The sequence below is a fragment of the Meles meles genome, chromosome 21 (genome assembly GCF_922984935.1).
Source record: "Meles meles chromosome 21, mMelMel3.1 paternal haplotype, whole genome shotgun sequence".
NCBI lineage: Eukaryota > Metazoa > Chordata > Mammalia > Carnivora > Mustelidae > Meles > Meles meles.
The window spans coordinates 13,140,173-13,156,901 of record NC_060086.1 but is presented as its reverse complement, the minus strand read 5'-3'; the positions used below and the strand labels follow the sequence as shown (position 1 = coordinate 13,156,901).

Here is a 16,729-nt window from a genome sequence, read left to right as displayed (position 1 = left end):
ATACTTGTCTCCCTCCTGTCCCCCCACCCTAACCCCGGCTAACCACAAATCTGTTCTCTATTTCTTAAATTTTGTCATTTCAAAAATGCCATGTGAATGGAAGAGTATAACCTTTTGGGGTTTGCTTTTTTTACTTAGCATAATTCTCTGGAAATTCATCCAAGCCGTTGTGTGTGTGTCGGTAATTCCTTTTTATGACTGAGAAGTATTCCATGGGTGTGGCCAGACCACAGTTTACCAGTCCCCTGTTGAAGGGCAGCTCGGCTGACTCTGGTTTTTGGCTATTACAGATAAAGCTGCTGTGAACAGAGCTTTGGGTAGACTTAAGTTTCTGTCTCTCTGGGATAGATACCTAAGACTAATGCTGGGTCATATGGTATCCCCCCATTTTTTTCTTTTAAAGAAGCTGCCTAAGTATTTTCCAGGTGGCTGTACCATTTTTACCTTCCCACTGACAAGGTATGAGATATCCACTTCCTCCGTCTTTGCTGGCATCTGTGTTATAACTGTTTTTTTCATTGTGTCCATCCTAGTAGGTATGAGCATTGTGGTCTCACTGTGGTTCTGATGTGCTTTTCCTTAACGGCTAATGATGTCAAGCATCTTTTCATGTGCTTATTTGCCACACCTATATTCTCTTTAGTGAAATTCACGTTTTGCCCATGTTCTCATGGGATTATTTGAGTTTTTCTTTTTTGATGTTGAGTTTTGAGAGTTTTATATATTCTGGATACTAGTCCTTTGTGAGACATGTGGGTTTGTTTTTTTGTTTGTTTTTTGTTTTGAAGATTTTATTTATTTGACAGAGAGAGATCGCAAGTAGGCAGAGGGGCAGGCAGAGAGAGAGGGGGAAGCAGGCTCCCCGCCAAGCAGAGAGCCCGATGTGGGGCTCTATCCCAGGACCCTGAGACCATGACCTGAGTTGATGGCAGAGGCTTAACCCACTGAGCCACCCAGATGCCCCAAGACTTCTCTGTCTATGATAAGCAGCCCTGAAACCTGCCCATGGCCTCACCTCTGCTAAGAATCCTTTTTAGAGAGTTAGGAGTTCTGTCCACACAGCATACTTGTAATTGGTCACATGGGGTGTGCATCCAGGGAGAGACTGAATACTTAGCATTTCAGCGCTGTGAGTGTGCGATTGTGCAGTCAGGTTTCTTCCTTATTAACAATGTCGGTATCTTCCCTCCTGAGCGACTGTTCCAGTGCTGCCAACTTTGCTTTCTCGATGGTCTGGTGTTCCATTCTGGAATTCTACTCTGCCTGCCGATAGCTCTGAAGAAGGGGGAGGTGGGGCGAGTAGGGCCAGCAGGCTTCTCCTTCGTTCTTGGTTCCATTCACTCCATGAACACGTCTCGGGGACCTGCTGTGTGCCGGGCCCTGTTCTGTGCATGGAGATGCGGTAGCGGCCACGTTCCTGTCCCCTTGACACTTGCCCTTGACACTTGCGGTTAAGTGGAGAGAGACAACAGAACACATGTATCTGTGTCCAGTGTTAGGCTGGGGACACGGCGACAAGCACAGACACAAATACCACCTCCCACCCTTGTTGCATAAGATGAGGATGTCGGGGAGATGTCACTTCTGCCTGTTGCTTGAGATGGAGGAGTTCTTGTGGTCCGCCACTAGGGGAGAGGCTTTACAGCCTCCCTCCAGGCCTCGGCCCCCTCTCCTCAGTAGCCCTTCGGGTGACCCCTCCCCTCCATCAGTGGAGTGGCGGACTTCTCTCCGTCGTTTGTTGCTGCCCCAAAGGCTAGCACCCAGGCCTTCTCCCAGGAGCTCTCCAGTGTCTCTGACTCATACTTCCTGTGGGTTGCCTTAGAGTTTACTCCTTTTTTTGTCCTCAGACTTGGCCTGCTGATGATTACTAAATCTTCTTTTCAAAAAGCCTCTTTTCTTGTATGTAGCGCAAAGATGCGATCTGGGCGATAAAACAGCTGGGAACTCGTGTGCTTGCTTATCTCAGGTGGCTGTCAGTAGTTTGAAAAAATCTCCGAACTGGTCACCTTCCCATGGTCCCTCATAGGATTGTTCCCTGCAGGGGATTTCTTCACAGAAGGGTAGCCTGATCCCTGGATTCCATCAGGCTTTTATGAATGACTAAAACATTTACTAACTCGCCGCCCCAGTGAGCCCCTGAATTGTGTAGTGAAAGTGTGGCTGTAGTGACTAGGGTCAGTCACCTGCTTTGAAGTCCGTAGAACCCCCCCACCCCCAGCCCCCATTTGGAGACTCAGTGCTGAGAAAGAGTGTAAGAATTCCAAAGCCCGGTCTTTACCCTTTCCCAGATGGAATCAGTTCAGTCACTGATCGGTTCCCTTGAACTTTATTTACTGATTCTTGGTGCCTCATTTTTTTTAAAGGTTTTTGATGGAACAAAATGTGATGTTTTGATAATACTGTGAAAAGAGTGGGTATTTAGCGACCAACATGGTAAGGTGGAAGATTTCTTTGCTCTTCTGTGAACTTTGACCCTTAGAAATAGGTGATGAAAACAGACAGAATTTTTTTAAGGGTTAATACTTTAAACTGGAAGTGATGAAATTCTTTTTCTCCTGGAACGTTGTCCAACTGTCCTCTCTCTCTCACACTTTTTTTTTTTTAAGATTTTATTTATTTGACAGAGAGACACAGCGAAAGAGAGAAGACAAACAGGGTAAGTAGGAAAGGGAGAAGCAGATTTCCCGCCCAGCAGGGAGCCCAGTGTGGGGCTGGATCCCAGGACCCTGGGATCATGACCTGAGCCGAAGGCAGATGCTCAACCAACTGAGCCACCCAGGAGCCCCTCCCATACACACTTTTACTTAGTAGATCAAAGAATCAAAGAACATCTGTTCCAAAACAGGTTAGCTACCGAAGAAAGATTGGTTTCTGGAATTTTTCTACAAATAGACCCAGAGCAGAGAATACACGTGATGCTTCGAGATGTCGTGCAGGCTCGTAATCTCAGCTGCGTGTCACAAACTCAGATCTTTGCTCTCAGTCACTGTTGCTGTTACAGAAAGAATGAGCCAGAACTGGTCTTGGGAAGAACAGGATGAACAACTGTTCATTCTTCTGCTGGTGATTTAAACAAACAAACAAAAAAAGCCTTTCCGCCAGAAATAGTGGAAGATTTTTTTTTTCCCATCTATATTGTAATTTCTGAAGTTGCAGGAACTCCCGTGTATGCATTTCCTGTTGTTTGTGCCCGTGCCCTTTTGTCCTGTCATTCTCTCTCTCTCTCTGTCTCTCTCTCCACTCTCTATCCCTTGTGTGTGTGAAGATAAATACATAATGTGCAGATATGTCGATCTCCCTTCCCTGAAAAAGGACTGCAGTGAAATCCTTCCCCCGTAGACAAAATAAAGGGTATGTAGATGTTATTTGTAGAGTAGCCCATAAGTTGGGAGGAAAAGTTGGCTTTTTCACATTCTGCATTGTATATGTTTGCATTTTTAAGTGTCTGAGCTAAGGAAACATACTCAGAGCATTGAGCTCTGAAATCGAGCTTATGCAGACTGTTCTGACCTGCACAAAGGTGGCCGGTACCTGCTTTGTCACCAGCCGGACGTCTGGACATAGAGCACCTGTCACCTGAAGACTCACTGTTGTCAACCCTACAGGCCGTCACCTACCCCTGAAGGTCTGAGAAATGGTGCTTTTGAGATCGTTCCGATTTGACAGACAACCTGGTTGGAATATTCATTTCCAAGAAACATGGTTTTGGATCTTAGGGGGAGAAATCCAGTGGCCTTTCTCTGCCTAAATCCGTTGTGGTGAAGAGCGGGCTCTTGCCTCTCCATAGAGCTGCAGGCGTCCGGCAGACGTGCCTCGTTTGGACGTGCGTCTTGTCTCTTCCTGGTTTCTAGAAGTTTTATCCTTGTCAGCTCTAAGCAGCACCTGCAGAAGCAAAACAGCATTCTTTTTTAAATCAAGTAATTGCGTTCTTAAATGAAGTTTTGGATAGGCAATCTCTGGGAAGAACATTTGTTGGAAACTGTAGCCGAGGCCTCCTAGAATGGGCCTTGAAGGCCAAGCTTTTGGCAACACCTGAGGTCACTGAGGTTTACGTTCAGACTCTCTTAGGGGTCGGTGGGTCAGGGGAGTGTTTTTCGGAGCCCGAGTCTCTGTGACAGGCCACTTTGAAGAATCACAGACATTTAGCCACCTTTATCCCGCGTTTGTTGGATGCGAGGCCCTTGGGTTACTGGTTGATGGTTGGTGTGCCATAGTTGCGTGGGAGGGCTGTGTTGGGTTTAGTGGGAAGTGACTGCCCGTGTTTACATGTTTAAAGGTGCTCTTGGGAGTGAGGTATCCTGTAAGAATGTTACAGAGCTTCTTGGAATCCTGCAGTAGAAAATTAACTAGCCCTAGCCACCGACAGCGCAGAAAGGCAGGGCGTGTTGTGAAGGTACGTTCCTGAAAAGGCGGAGGCCCTTGGTGCAGGACAGAAAGGCACCCCAAGGCGGGTCCTTGTGCGTGGTCACCACTTCCCAAGTGGGGACAGAAGCAGGTTAGCTGCAGGGTCACGCGACTCATCTGCCCTTTGCACAAGGGCCTTGGGCTTTTCCTGGTTCCCGGCTCGGTTGGAAGTCTGACGAGAGCTGTGATGGCTTCTGAGACCCCAAGGCCTGCGGGAGGTTTCTAGGATTCGGGGACTTGGAGTTTCCGAGAAGACCCCACCCAACCCCACCCCTGCAAGGAGGTGCCACCCAACAACTCGCATCCGCCCTCCATCCCTGCTGCCCTACACTTCTTACCTTGCATCTTAACATATTGGCCGGAACCCCAATTCTGCAATTGTTTGTGCTGTTATTTATTTATTTATTTATTTTTAAAAGATTTTATTTATTTATTTGACAGAGACACAGTGAGAGAGGGAACACAGGCAGGGGGAGTGGGAGAGGGAGAATCAGGCTTCCCGCCGAACAGGGAGCTGGATGCGGAGCTCTATCCCAGGACCCAGGGATCGTGACCTGAGCCAAAGGCAGATGCTTAAGAACTGAGCCACCCAGATGCCCCAACTGTGCTGTGTAACAGCTTTTTCAAGATGTAATTTACATGCTGTGAAAATCACTGATTTAAAGTGTACAAGTCAGTGGGTTTTAAACATTTCCTAAGTTGTACAACATACCATAATCTAACTTGAAGACCTAGTTCTCCCCAGAAGAAACCCCGAGTTCCTCCGTGGCCATTGGCTGCCTCCCTGCAGCCGCCTATCTGGTTTCTGCCGCGGCGCGCCAGTTGCCCTGGGCAGCTCAGATAAGCAGAGTCTGATGGGACCGGCCAGCTTTTCTCACTTCAAATGTTTTCAAGGTTTATCTACGTGAGAGCGTGTCTCGGCACCTCGTTTCTTTTACTGCCCAGCAATATCCCCTTCCACGGACACACCATGTTCTGTTGAGGGATGCCGAGGGGCTTCTCCTTCTCAGCTCTAGTAAATGGTGCCGCTGTGAGCGTTTGTGTGGACGCGTGTTTTCTTGTCTCTTGAGGAGAGAGACACCTGTCTGAGTGGAATTGCTGGGTGAGATCTTTCTTTGGCCCACTGTGAGTAGAGCAGTCACATAAACCGGAGTTGGGAAGATGGGATCAACAGAAGAACATGTGTAAATGGACAGATACTGCCAACTCGCCCTTGAAAAGGGTTCTTACTAACAGGGCCTGGGTGCCTGTGTTCTGACTGAGGCACTGGGCATTATCAAACATTTCGTAGAATTGATCTAAATTCGTAGTACGGAGCTAAAAAAATACATTCATTTGCCTTTACGTTTCTTAAATTGTACCTGAAATGGAACTCTATTTTTCTCATGTGCTTTTTTTTTTTTTTTAAACTGCTTGTTCCTTTCTTGTTTTTTAACTGTTCCTTTGCCTGTTTTTCTGTTGGCCTATTTGGTAATAAATAAATACATTTGGCCGATTTAAAGCAAATCAGCCACTTGTTGCAGGTTGCAAATATTTCCCCTGGATTGTTTGCTTTTTGACCTTGTCTGTGGTCTTCTTGCCGGGTTGGAGTCTTGAGTTTTTGCCTACTCAGATGATTTGTCCGCTCTCTGAAGGCTTCCATGCTTTGGAGCACCAGAAAGGCTCCAGACAGGCGTTTCCTGTATTGTGGGTGCATAAAACATTCTCCGGTGGGGTCTTTAGTTCTTTGGTATTGTGTTTTACATTAAATACTCGATCGACCTGGAATGTATTTTGATGTTATGATATCTTTCATTTGTATTCATGGGCTGGAAAAGATGGTTTTCCCGTGTCCTTTGCTATTTAGAGGGACTTGCTGAAGTATTTGGGGTGAAGTTCAAGATAATAATGAGCCTCTTTTTGAAACTTCAAAAAAGAAAAACATAGTTGAAGCCAAATGGCAGAAAGATAAGATGTGTTCCAAGCGATGGGTATAGTAGGTTTATTATACTGTTCTCTTTTATGAGTATTTGCAGTTGAAAAAAAGCTTTATGACCTCCTGCATCCCCCCATTTAAAAACATTCTAAAATTACATAGACTATTTTTCCTCCATTAAAATTTCAAAAAATTTTTCAGACTTGTAGTTGGTCGAAAAAATAAGCAAACACCCAACCCGCTACTTGTTCACTTTCTCTGCACTCGGATTTAAGCAGATGAATGACATGTGCTGTTTTCTTCCCACCATATTGTTCATGGACATTTTCAAACACAGGGAAGTTGGTGCAGCTGCACCATATGTCCACCCTTAGAGTCTCATCAACACTTCACTGTATTCATCCTGTCACAGGTCCGTCTGTCCGTCTTTTGTGTGCATTTCCCCAGGCATCACAGGCATCAGCACATACTTCCTTAAACACACCACTGTAAATGTTGCTCACTAGGGGGCGCTGTTTGTTTTATTTTGAGGCAATGTCTACTTAAAATGGACTGTATAAATCTTAACATTCTGTTTTGACAAGTCATACGTACATATCAGTGTTTACCATCACTCCAGAAAGTTCCCTCATACTCCTGCCCCCCATCAACTCCAGCTCCCTTTCGCCCCCTAAGAGGCAAGGCTTGTTCTGGGTTTCCCCGGCTGTTTTGCCTGAAATGATGAGTTTTGCCTGAAACAGTCGTGAAAATGCAGCATGTACTCTTCAGGGCCAATTTCTTTCAGTCACACAGTGTTTCTGAGGGCTCCCACTTCAATGCATGACTCAGTTGCCCACTTCAATGCATGACTCAGTTGCCAAAATGCGTGGGTTTGTCCTTCTGTTGTCCTTCTGTTGATGAACATCCATAGTTTTTCCATTTTTAGCTGTTATGGATATAGTTGTTATGAACATTCTTGTACAGATCTCTTTGTGACCTGTTTCATTTCTCTTAAGTCAATATCTAGGAGTGCAAAGTGTGTTCTGTTTTATGAGAAACTTCCGGATTCTCCTCTAAGAGGCTGTCTCATTTTGTATTCCCACCCATGCTGTATGGGAATCTGGGCCTATGTCCTCACCAGTGTTTGCTGTTACTAATCTTTTTAATATTAACCGTTTTGATGTGTGCATAGTGATAAGTCATTGTGGGTTTGTTTTTTTTTTTAAGATTTCATTTATTTATTTAGAGATCATGGTGGGTGCCAGAGAGAGAGGGAGAGGAAGAATCTCAAGATTCCCTGCTGAGCATGAGCCGGACTAGGGGCTCGATCCCATGGCCCTGAGATCGTGACCTAATGCTTAACTGACTGAGCCACTAAGGTGCCTCTGGTAGCACTATTTTTTTTATTTTTTTAAAGACTTTATTTATTTATTTGACAGAGAGAGAGATCACAAGTAGGCAGAGAGAGGTTCGGAAACAGGCTGCCCGCTGAGTAGAGAGCCCGATGCAGGGCTCGATCCCAGGACCCTGAGATCATGACCTGAGCGGAAAGCAGAGGCTTTAACCCACTGAACCACCCAGGTGCCCAGTAGCTCTATTTTTAATTTTTTGAGGAACTTCTCTACTTTTCCAAAGTGGCTGCATTGATTGACACCCCACTAATAGTGTACAGAGGTTCCCTATTTTCCATGCCCCTGCCAACACTTGTCACATTGTGAAGATTAGTCATGTTGAGCGTCTTTTCATGTTCCTGTTGACCATCTGTATGTGTTTGGGAAAATGTCTATTCTAGTCCCCTGCCCATTTTTTAATTGGGGTATTTGGTTTTTTGGTGTTGTGTTGTCTAAGTTTTTTTTTTAATATATTTTGCATATTAACCTGTCATCTAATGTACAGTTTGTAAGTATCTTCTCCCGTTCAGTAGGTTGTCTTTTTGTTTTCCTGATGGTTTCCTTTGCTGGGCAAAAGCATTTTAGTTTCAAATAACCCCATTTGTTTATTTTGGCTTTTGTTTCCCTTGCCTGAGGAGACTGGTCCAGAAAAATGTTGCTGAAACCAACGTCAGAGAGCTACCGCCTGTGGCATCTTCTGGAAGTTTCATGGCTTCAGGTCTCACATTCAAGTCTTTAACCCATTTTTAACTTTTTTTGTGTACGGTGTGAGAAAGTGATCCAGTTTTCCCAGCTCCGTGTTTTGAAGAGACTGTCTTTTCCCATTGTATATTCTTGCCGCCTCTGTCGTAGATCCGTTGACCATGTATGGGTGAGGTTTTTTTCGGGGTTCTCTGTTTTGTTGGTCTCTGTGTCTGTTTTTGTGCCAATACCATACTATTTTGGTTCCTGTAGTTTTGTAGTATAGTTTGAAATCAGCATAATTCCAGCCTTCTTGTTCTTTCTGAAGATTACTTTGGCTGTTTGGGATCTTTTCTGGTTCCATATAAATTTTAGGATTCCTTTTTCTGGTTCTGTAAAAAATGCCTTTGGTGTTTTGAGAGGGATTGTGTTGACTCTCTAGATTGCATTGGGTAGTATGAGCATTTAACAATATTAAATCCTCCAATCTATGAACATGGACTATCTTCCCATTTATTTGTGTCTTTTCCAGTCTCTTTCGTCAGCGTCTTACAGTTTTCAGAATACAGGTCTTTGACCACCTTGGTTAAATTTATTCTTAGGTATTTTGATTTTTTTTTTTTTAAGATTTTATTTATTTATTTGACAGAGATCACAAGTAGGCAAAGAGGCAGGCAAGGTCGGGGGAAGCAGGAAGCAGGCTCCCTGCTGAGCAGAGAGCCCAATGTGGGGCTCGATCCCAGGACCCTGAGATCATGACCTGAGCCGAAGGCAGAGGCTTTAACCCACTGAGTCACCCAGGCGCCCTTATTTTGATATTCTTTTAATGCATTTGTAAATAGGATTGTTTTCTTAGTTTCTTTTTCTGATAGCTCATTATCAGTATATAGAAACAGCTGATTTCTACATGTTAATTTTGTCTTCTCTGACTACTGAATTCATTTGTGAGTTCTGATGATTTTTTGGTGGAGTCTTGAGGGTTTTCCATATTATAGTATCATGTGATTTGCAAGTAGTGATCGTTTTACTTCTTTTCCAATGTGGATGTGCCCCCTCCCCATTTTAAGGCCTTCAAGAAAACGGTCACATGGCGAGGCCAGAGGATCGCTTCTGTTAGAATCCCATGACTAGCATTGCCGTACCCATGGCTGATCGAGCTCTTCGCACATCCCAGGGAGATAATATCAGTCAGTCTACTGGAAAATCAGGACAGATTTTTCTCTCCAAACTAGGAAAAAAACTGCCACTCGTGTGGCAGGATGGACAGTGATTCCTATCTATATATCTTGATCTATCTACTGCTTTTTTTTTTTTTTTAAACTGGAGGATGGTTGACACACAACATTCCATTAGTTTCAGGTGTGCCACGTCGTGATTCAACGACTCTGAAAGCATGCCGTGCTCGGGGCAGCTGCAGCCACCGTCCGTCTCCATATGGCGCTCCTGCACCGCCACTGACCGCATTCCCCACGCTGGGCCTTACATCCCCATGGCTTACTCCATACCTGGGAGCCTCCCTCCTTTCCCCTCCACCCATTCGTGCCCATCCTTCCAACTCCTTTCCCTCTGTCAGCCACCACTTTGTCCCCTGTATTTATGAGTCTTTTGTTCTGTTCTTAGATTCCACACATAAGTGAAACCATGCGGTATTCGTCTCTCTCTGTATAATACCCTCTAGGTGCATCCATGTGGATCTCACTCTTCTTCCGTGGCTGAATACTCTCCAGTGTGTGTGTCCACCGCTGCTTTATCCATCCGTTCATCCGTGGACACTTGGGTTGCCTCCAGGTCTTGACTATTATAAATATGCTGCAGTAAATGTAGGGGTGCGTACATCTTTTCAAAGTAGTATTTTCATTTTCTTTGGGTAAGTACCCAGAGGTAGAATTGTGGATCATACGGTATTTCCATTTTTCTTTTTTTTAATTTATTTGACACAGATATCACAAGTAGGCAGAGAGGCAGGCAGAGAGAGAGGGGGAAGCAGGCTCCCCACTGAGCAGAGAGCCCGATGTGGGGCTCGATCCCAGGATCCTGAGATCATGACCTGATCATGACCAAAGGCAGAGGCTTAACCCACTGAGCCACCCAGGCACCCCGGTATTTCCATTTTTAATTTTTTGCAGAGCCTCTGTATTGTTTTCCAGAGTGGCTGCAGGAGTTCACATTCCCACCAGCAGTGCACCAGGGCTCCCTTCTCTCCACATCCTCCCCAGCATTTGTGACTTCTTTTTGAGGCTAGCCATTCTGACTTGTGTGAGGAGGTATCTCATTATGGTTTTAATTTGCATTTCCCTAATGGTTAGTGATGTTGAGCATCTTTTCTTGTGTCTGTTGGCCATGTCTGTCTTTGGAAATATGTTTATTCAGGTCCTTTACCCATTTTTAAATCAGATTATTTGGTTGAGCCAAGTTTTTATATGTATATATATATGTATATATACACATATATATGTGTGTGTGTATATATATATACACACACACATACATATATATATGATATTAACCCATTATCAGATATGTCATTTGCAAATATCTTCTCCCATTCAGTAGGTTGCCTTTCCATTTTGTTCATTTCCTCTGCTGTGCAGAAGCACTTTATTTTGGTGCAGTCCCCATAGTTTATTTTTGCTTTTGTTTCTCTTCCCCAAGGAGACACATGTAGAAAAATGTTGCCAAGGTTGAGGTCACAGAGATCACTGCCTTGTTTTCCCTGAGAAATTTCATGGTTTCGGATCTCACATCTCAGCCTTCAGTCCATCTGGAGTCTGTTTGGTGTACGGTGTGAGGAAGGGGTCCGGGCTCATCCTTCTGTGTGCAGCCGTCCAGGCCTCGCAGCACCATCTTGAAGAGATTTTTCTACCCGTTGGGTATTCTTGACTCCTTTTACTTCGTTTGCTTTCCTGTGGCTCTGCTCAGTGCTTCAGCTCTATGTTGGATAGACATGGCGATCCTATTCTGCTCTGAGGGGGAAAAGCTCTCAGTGCTGACCAGTGAGTGCCATGTCAGCTGCTGATTGTCGCATATGACCCGGATCAGGTTGCGGTCCCCCTTCCAGTCTTCCATTTATCCTGTCGTTACTGCGTCATCAGTCGCTCCACTGACACACGGGGCAGCTCGTGTGTGAGGACAGACACCTCAACCGTACGGTGATGCGTGTGAGTGACACATGGGCTGCCGGCCCTCCCCGCATTTCTTCCCCGCTTCATAGCTCGGCTCCTGCCGTGGCCAGACTTCTTCACTTCCTCCCCACCTTTCACGTTCCCTTCTACCTCCACCTCTCCGTCAAGATTTATCAAGGTCACCCCAGATTCGGGACCGCGCCAGGCAGCCACTCCGGGCATAGTGGCTGTTTCTGTACTGCAGCATCTTCCCTTAGCTTCGGGGTCACGGGGACCTGGTTTTTCTCCCCCTCACTCAGTCTCCGTTGCTGGCTCCCCTCCTCTGCCTGACCCTGAACTGTTCGGTGCCGCCCAGGGCCTTCGGCTCCACACGGCTGGCTGTTGGCCCCTATTCACCTCTCCCTCGTTGTGCCTGGAGCAGACGCTGCTGGCAGCCTCTAATTGCATGTGTCGAATGGGTGAAGGAAATAAGGTTGTGTCAGACAGGAGTAGAATCCATTCTTTGAAGAAAAATAGTCCATTCTCATTGTTTACTACGGTTGTCCAGTTCTGGCAAGTTACCGCGAATAGTGGCTTAGCGGATACTGAAGAGTTGCTCCGGGCATGGGGCTCCTGTGCGCCTCTGGTCACAGTGTTTTCATCAGATGATGAATGCATGAGCTTGTTTTATATGTTTCTGTTTAAAGACATCTGATCTGAATACATACTGTTGATTTATTGATGATGAACTCATGGCAACAACGTGGACTCATGCTAAACAAAGCTTACCAGCCGCACATGAGTCTCTGGGGGACACGGCCTGGCCCTCTTGCCCTTGGGAGCACCGGATGGCACTGTGGCCGGAGGCCGTTGTAAGCTGTGGGATCACTGACCGAAAGCCCAGGAGGTGAAAACACAGACCGTGGAAAGGACAGTTGTTCACAGTGTGAGCTGGAAACTAGAAAGCGGCGGGTAGCACCCTGTTCGGCTTCTGATGGGAGCGCGTGCATCCCGCGCCTCCATGTTTTCTTGCTGTTTTGTGCGTGTCCCCGGATCACTGTAGAAGCAGCACAAGTATTAATTTTGGGGGTTACAGATACACTCTAGCAACCAAGCAAATTTACAGATGCAGAATCTGAATAATGAGGATCGACTGTACTTGGAAATGAGTTGTTTTCACCACTGATTTAATTTAGAGGGCCAGTGAATTTCAATAACATTTACTTATTTTGTAAGAACTCAGTGTCCCATAGGCCACCTTCTCTTCACTGTTTCCCGGTCATGCAGTGAATGAGGCTCCAGCTCCTGTTTCGCCACTGAGGAAGTGGGTACCGGGTACTGGGTCTTTTTTTGTTTTTTTTTAAAGAATTTTCAAATTTTAAAATTTTTACTGGCATATGCCATTTTGATTTTTTTGGGGGGAGATAGAGAATTTTATTTTTTTAATTTAATTTATTTTAATTTAATTTTTGTATGTATGTTTGCCAAAATTCATTGTTTATGCACCACACCCAGTGCTCCATGCAAACTGTGCCCTCCTTAATACCCACCACCAGGCTCACCCAACCCCCCCACTCCCCTCCCCTCCAAAACCCTCAGCTTGTTTCTCAGAGTCCACACCAGGTTTTATAACTAGTGAACAGCACAGTCAGGACTCAGTCTGATTTCCACGAGGTGCCTGCCTGTCTTGGTCCCCGTCATACCCCCAACCTTGCGAGCACTGTGGTACCGGCAGCGTTTGCCCAGTGCTCATGCTGGAACGAACGCACTTGGACTTTACCACCCAAGGGCATGGTGCTCCTTTACCATGGACACAAATACCATGGGCAGCGTTAGCCCATTTTTAGATAAGTCCTTATTCAAGAGATTGCGTTTTGTTTCATGGTAGTTTGAAAGGTTTGGGACGTACCCCGGAATCTAATCCTAGGTCTCTATCAGTCATCAGACAAACTTCTAACCAGCTGCTCTTGGGCCAGGGGGTGCCATACCTGGGGGTGCAGCCTGACCTGGCTGGGGACGCCGCTGGCTGGCCAGTGGTAATGGGTAACTGCCAGAATGAGAAGCAGAGAAAGTGATTGATTAAGTGCATCCCAGACAGTCATTAAATCCTGAAGAAAGACCAAGGTGTAACGGGCAAGGGGAGCCTGAAGAGGAAGACTGGGGACAGGGATGGAGGAGGTGCCCTTGTCCCCTGGGCCTGAGCAGCCAAGTTTGGTGGCCCGGAGCTCTCCCGGCATCTGCCAGTCCAGTGCGCCTGATGCTCACCAAACAAGCTTCTGGTCATATTGTGGTGTCCCCGCTAGGTTCCAGGGGGAAGGGGCTGATCAGGACTTCTCACTGCACACGACCAACAGTCTGGTTTCCCGTCGGTCTCTTCTGAGCGTGGTCGCCCTGGTGATGCAGCTCTGCCATGTGCCAGACAGCACCGCGAAGGCTGGAGACCTGCTTGTCAGGAAGGACAGACCAAACACCCTGCCTGCGTGTGGCAGCAGGACATCCCTTGACTCTGCCCTTGCGCGGAGAGTCGGGGCCTAGAAGGGATTGGCCACTTTCTGAGATGCTGCCGGGCTGGGAGCTGCTGACTGACACCTGCTCTGTCTGCATCGAGCTCAGCCTGCTGCTGTCAGAAGGGGAAGTTGTGCTTTGTGTAAACGTGACGGGAATCAGACACTTGATTTCACTGCCTGTTCATTCTAAGGAGGAGCAAAATCCTGTAGTTCTCCCGCACAGCCGTGTGTCATGTCACTTCGTACACATGTGATTCTGGCTACCACCCTATATGGGAGTACCTCGTCGTGCTGAGGGCATCAGGCCGTCACAGCCACACCAAAATGGCTGATACCACGCATTTTCTTAGAAATTGTTTCTCTCTTTTTTTAAATATTTATTTATTTATTTTAGAGGGCAGGCAGAGGGGAGGGGCAGAGGGAGAGGGAGGGAGAGAACCTCAAGCAGATTCCTCACTGAGTGCAGAGCCCAACGCAGGGCTTGATCCCACAACCCTGAGATCACGACCTGATCCGAAATCAAGAGTCAGGCGCTTAACCGACTGAGCCACCCAGGTGCTCCTAGAAATCGTTTTATCTTAATAAAAGGTCCCTTAGAGCTTGTTCTTTCATTGTCTCTAGTAGTCAGGTTTCTAAACTGACTTAAGCATGTCCTTGTTACCACATTTAAATCCAGCAACAGAGCTAATGGAAAGGAATCCTTTCGAGGAACTTTGTATTTTGTCTTTTGTGTGCGTTTTCATATTTGGGCATCTGACTTACCCTGGAAATGCTGCTGCGGCTTCTGATGGTCCGACCTTCCAGGTCCCCCTGGGCTGGACCTGTCTGGTCATCTCTGCTCTGTGTGCCCAGCGCTGGTCCAGAGAGAGGGTACAGCCTCAGATCATGGTTGGGTGGACGAACGGGTGTGTGCTTGAAATACTGGGCATGGAGAGAGACAGGCCACATGCGGAAGCAACATGGATTGTTGCCTCTGCGATTTTTCTACAGTCCAGTCTTCTGTTTGCTTCTAGGTCTGAACTTACCAGGTATTTAGCACTGAAACAAGGGCAGGAATAAAGATCGGGAGACCTGTGGGCATTTAGTAGGGGTGGGCGGGTGTAAGGTACTATCTTCGGAAGCTCTGTTGTATCTGTGACTTTCTATGCAAGATGTCGTGTGTGTTCACTTTTAACTCGCCATCTTATGAATGGAGAGTGTCCCCACTTAATGTGGGGAGTGGGGAGGTAATGGGTGTAGAGTGCTGGTATTTGCAACCCCCTCGACAGTAATGTAGAGGAGCTGTGATTCCCATTTTACGCATGAGGAGGACCAGACATGCAGAGAGCGGGTCATGTAGAGATTACCGGGGGCCCGTGACTTGTCCAGTGCCAGTGGGGAAGGGCCAGGACCACAGGCGCCAGCGGAGACATGAGGCCTCTGCCCTCGTGGAGCTCACGTTCCAGGGTGTGTATAAGGAGCCACCCAGTGAGCAGAATGGTATGAGGAACGAGAAGGGGAGCAGGGAGACCTGGGAGCAGTCTGTCCGCGGCTGATAGGCCGTGAGTGTAGCCCCAGTCTGTCTGCCCGCAGGCTGTGACCTCTCCCCCCGCCTGTGTTCTGGAACTGTCCCCGCAGCCCGGTCCCATCATCAGACAGCCACTGCGTAAGCCCGTGGTGCTTTGCTGGGCATGCATGAGCACTTGGACGTGCATGTGTGTGTGCGCACAGACTGCACCTGTTGACGTGAATACACATGTGCTGTTTGCCCGCTTGCAGCTGACACTGAAGATGTGTGCATTGTCGAGAGGCTGTTCTCAAGCAGCCTGGTGGCCATCGTCAGCCTCAAAGCTCCTCGGAAGCTCAAGGTTTGCCACTTTAAGAAAGGAACCGAGATCTGCAACTACAGCTACTCGAACACCATACTGGCCGTGAAGCTGAACAGGCAGGTGAGTGGCGCGCGGCCCAGACTGCTGGGTGTGCCGGCCACGGCTCGCTGTTCAGTGTGCCTCGTGCCTGTCCCCGCCATCGCGGCGTCCTGCAGTGGTCTAGGAGAGCTGGCGGTCCCGGGCCCCCAGCCTTTGGCCCTGCACCAGCTCGCCTCGCACCAGCTCCCCAATTCAGCTCCGTTTCCTTAGCGGTTTGCTCAGAGCACGCTGTCCCTTGCTGTCCCCCAGGTTGAGTCCCCTCATCCGTCGAGACACAAGCCATAGCGTTTCTCCGCACACCGCGCGCTTGTCTGTAGGCCTGTGCCATGGTTTACTCACCTTCTTCAGTTTTTGTACGTGTTACTTTAAAACAGTCTGCTGGCATCTTTTTCCCAACTTCTTTCCCTTTACTTTTTACTTCTTTCCCTTTACTTTTAAGATGAAGGACTTACTCCTTTTGTTATCTTCCCCAGACTCACAAAACATCTGGCGCAGAGCACGGACTCACTGTCTGGCACTCGAGTTCAGTTCACAACAATATCTTGTGGCTTTTGCTTCCCCACCAAATGGAACACGGCCCCTGAGATCCTCCGGCTTTTCTGTGACAGTCACATACCCCACGCGCGGAAAGCTAACAAAGTGGCCCAGCGTGGCTCACACGTCACCCCGAAGGGAGGGCGTCCACAGCATGCCCACCAGCTAGATGGTTGTGGCAGAGGCCTGCCCGCATTGATCTGCGAACCGGAGGACGTGGTTACAGTGGGAAATGACAAGGCGAACATTCCTTAAACGTAGAACATACGCATGTATGCTCACGCACCAGCTGTCGTAACCGTCCGCTGGG

The 16,729-nt window shown here is 47.3% G+C and overlaps 1 protein-coding gene across 1 annotated transcript in view; it reads left to right on the top strand.

The window, feature by feature from the left end:
* The window catches only part of WIPI2 (WD repeat domain, phosphoinositide interacting 2), a 39,696-nt gene that overhangs the window by 7,382 nt on the left and 15,585 nt on the right, over positions 1 to 16,729 (top strand). Inside the window, exon 3 of the mRNA XM_045993597.1 lies at positions 15,737 to 15,906. Coding sequence (XP_045849553.1) covers positions 15,737 to 15,906 — 170 coding nt within the window. The remainder of the gene's footprint in view (positions 1 to 15,736; positions 15,907 to 16,729) is intronic.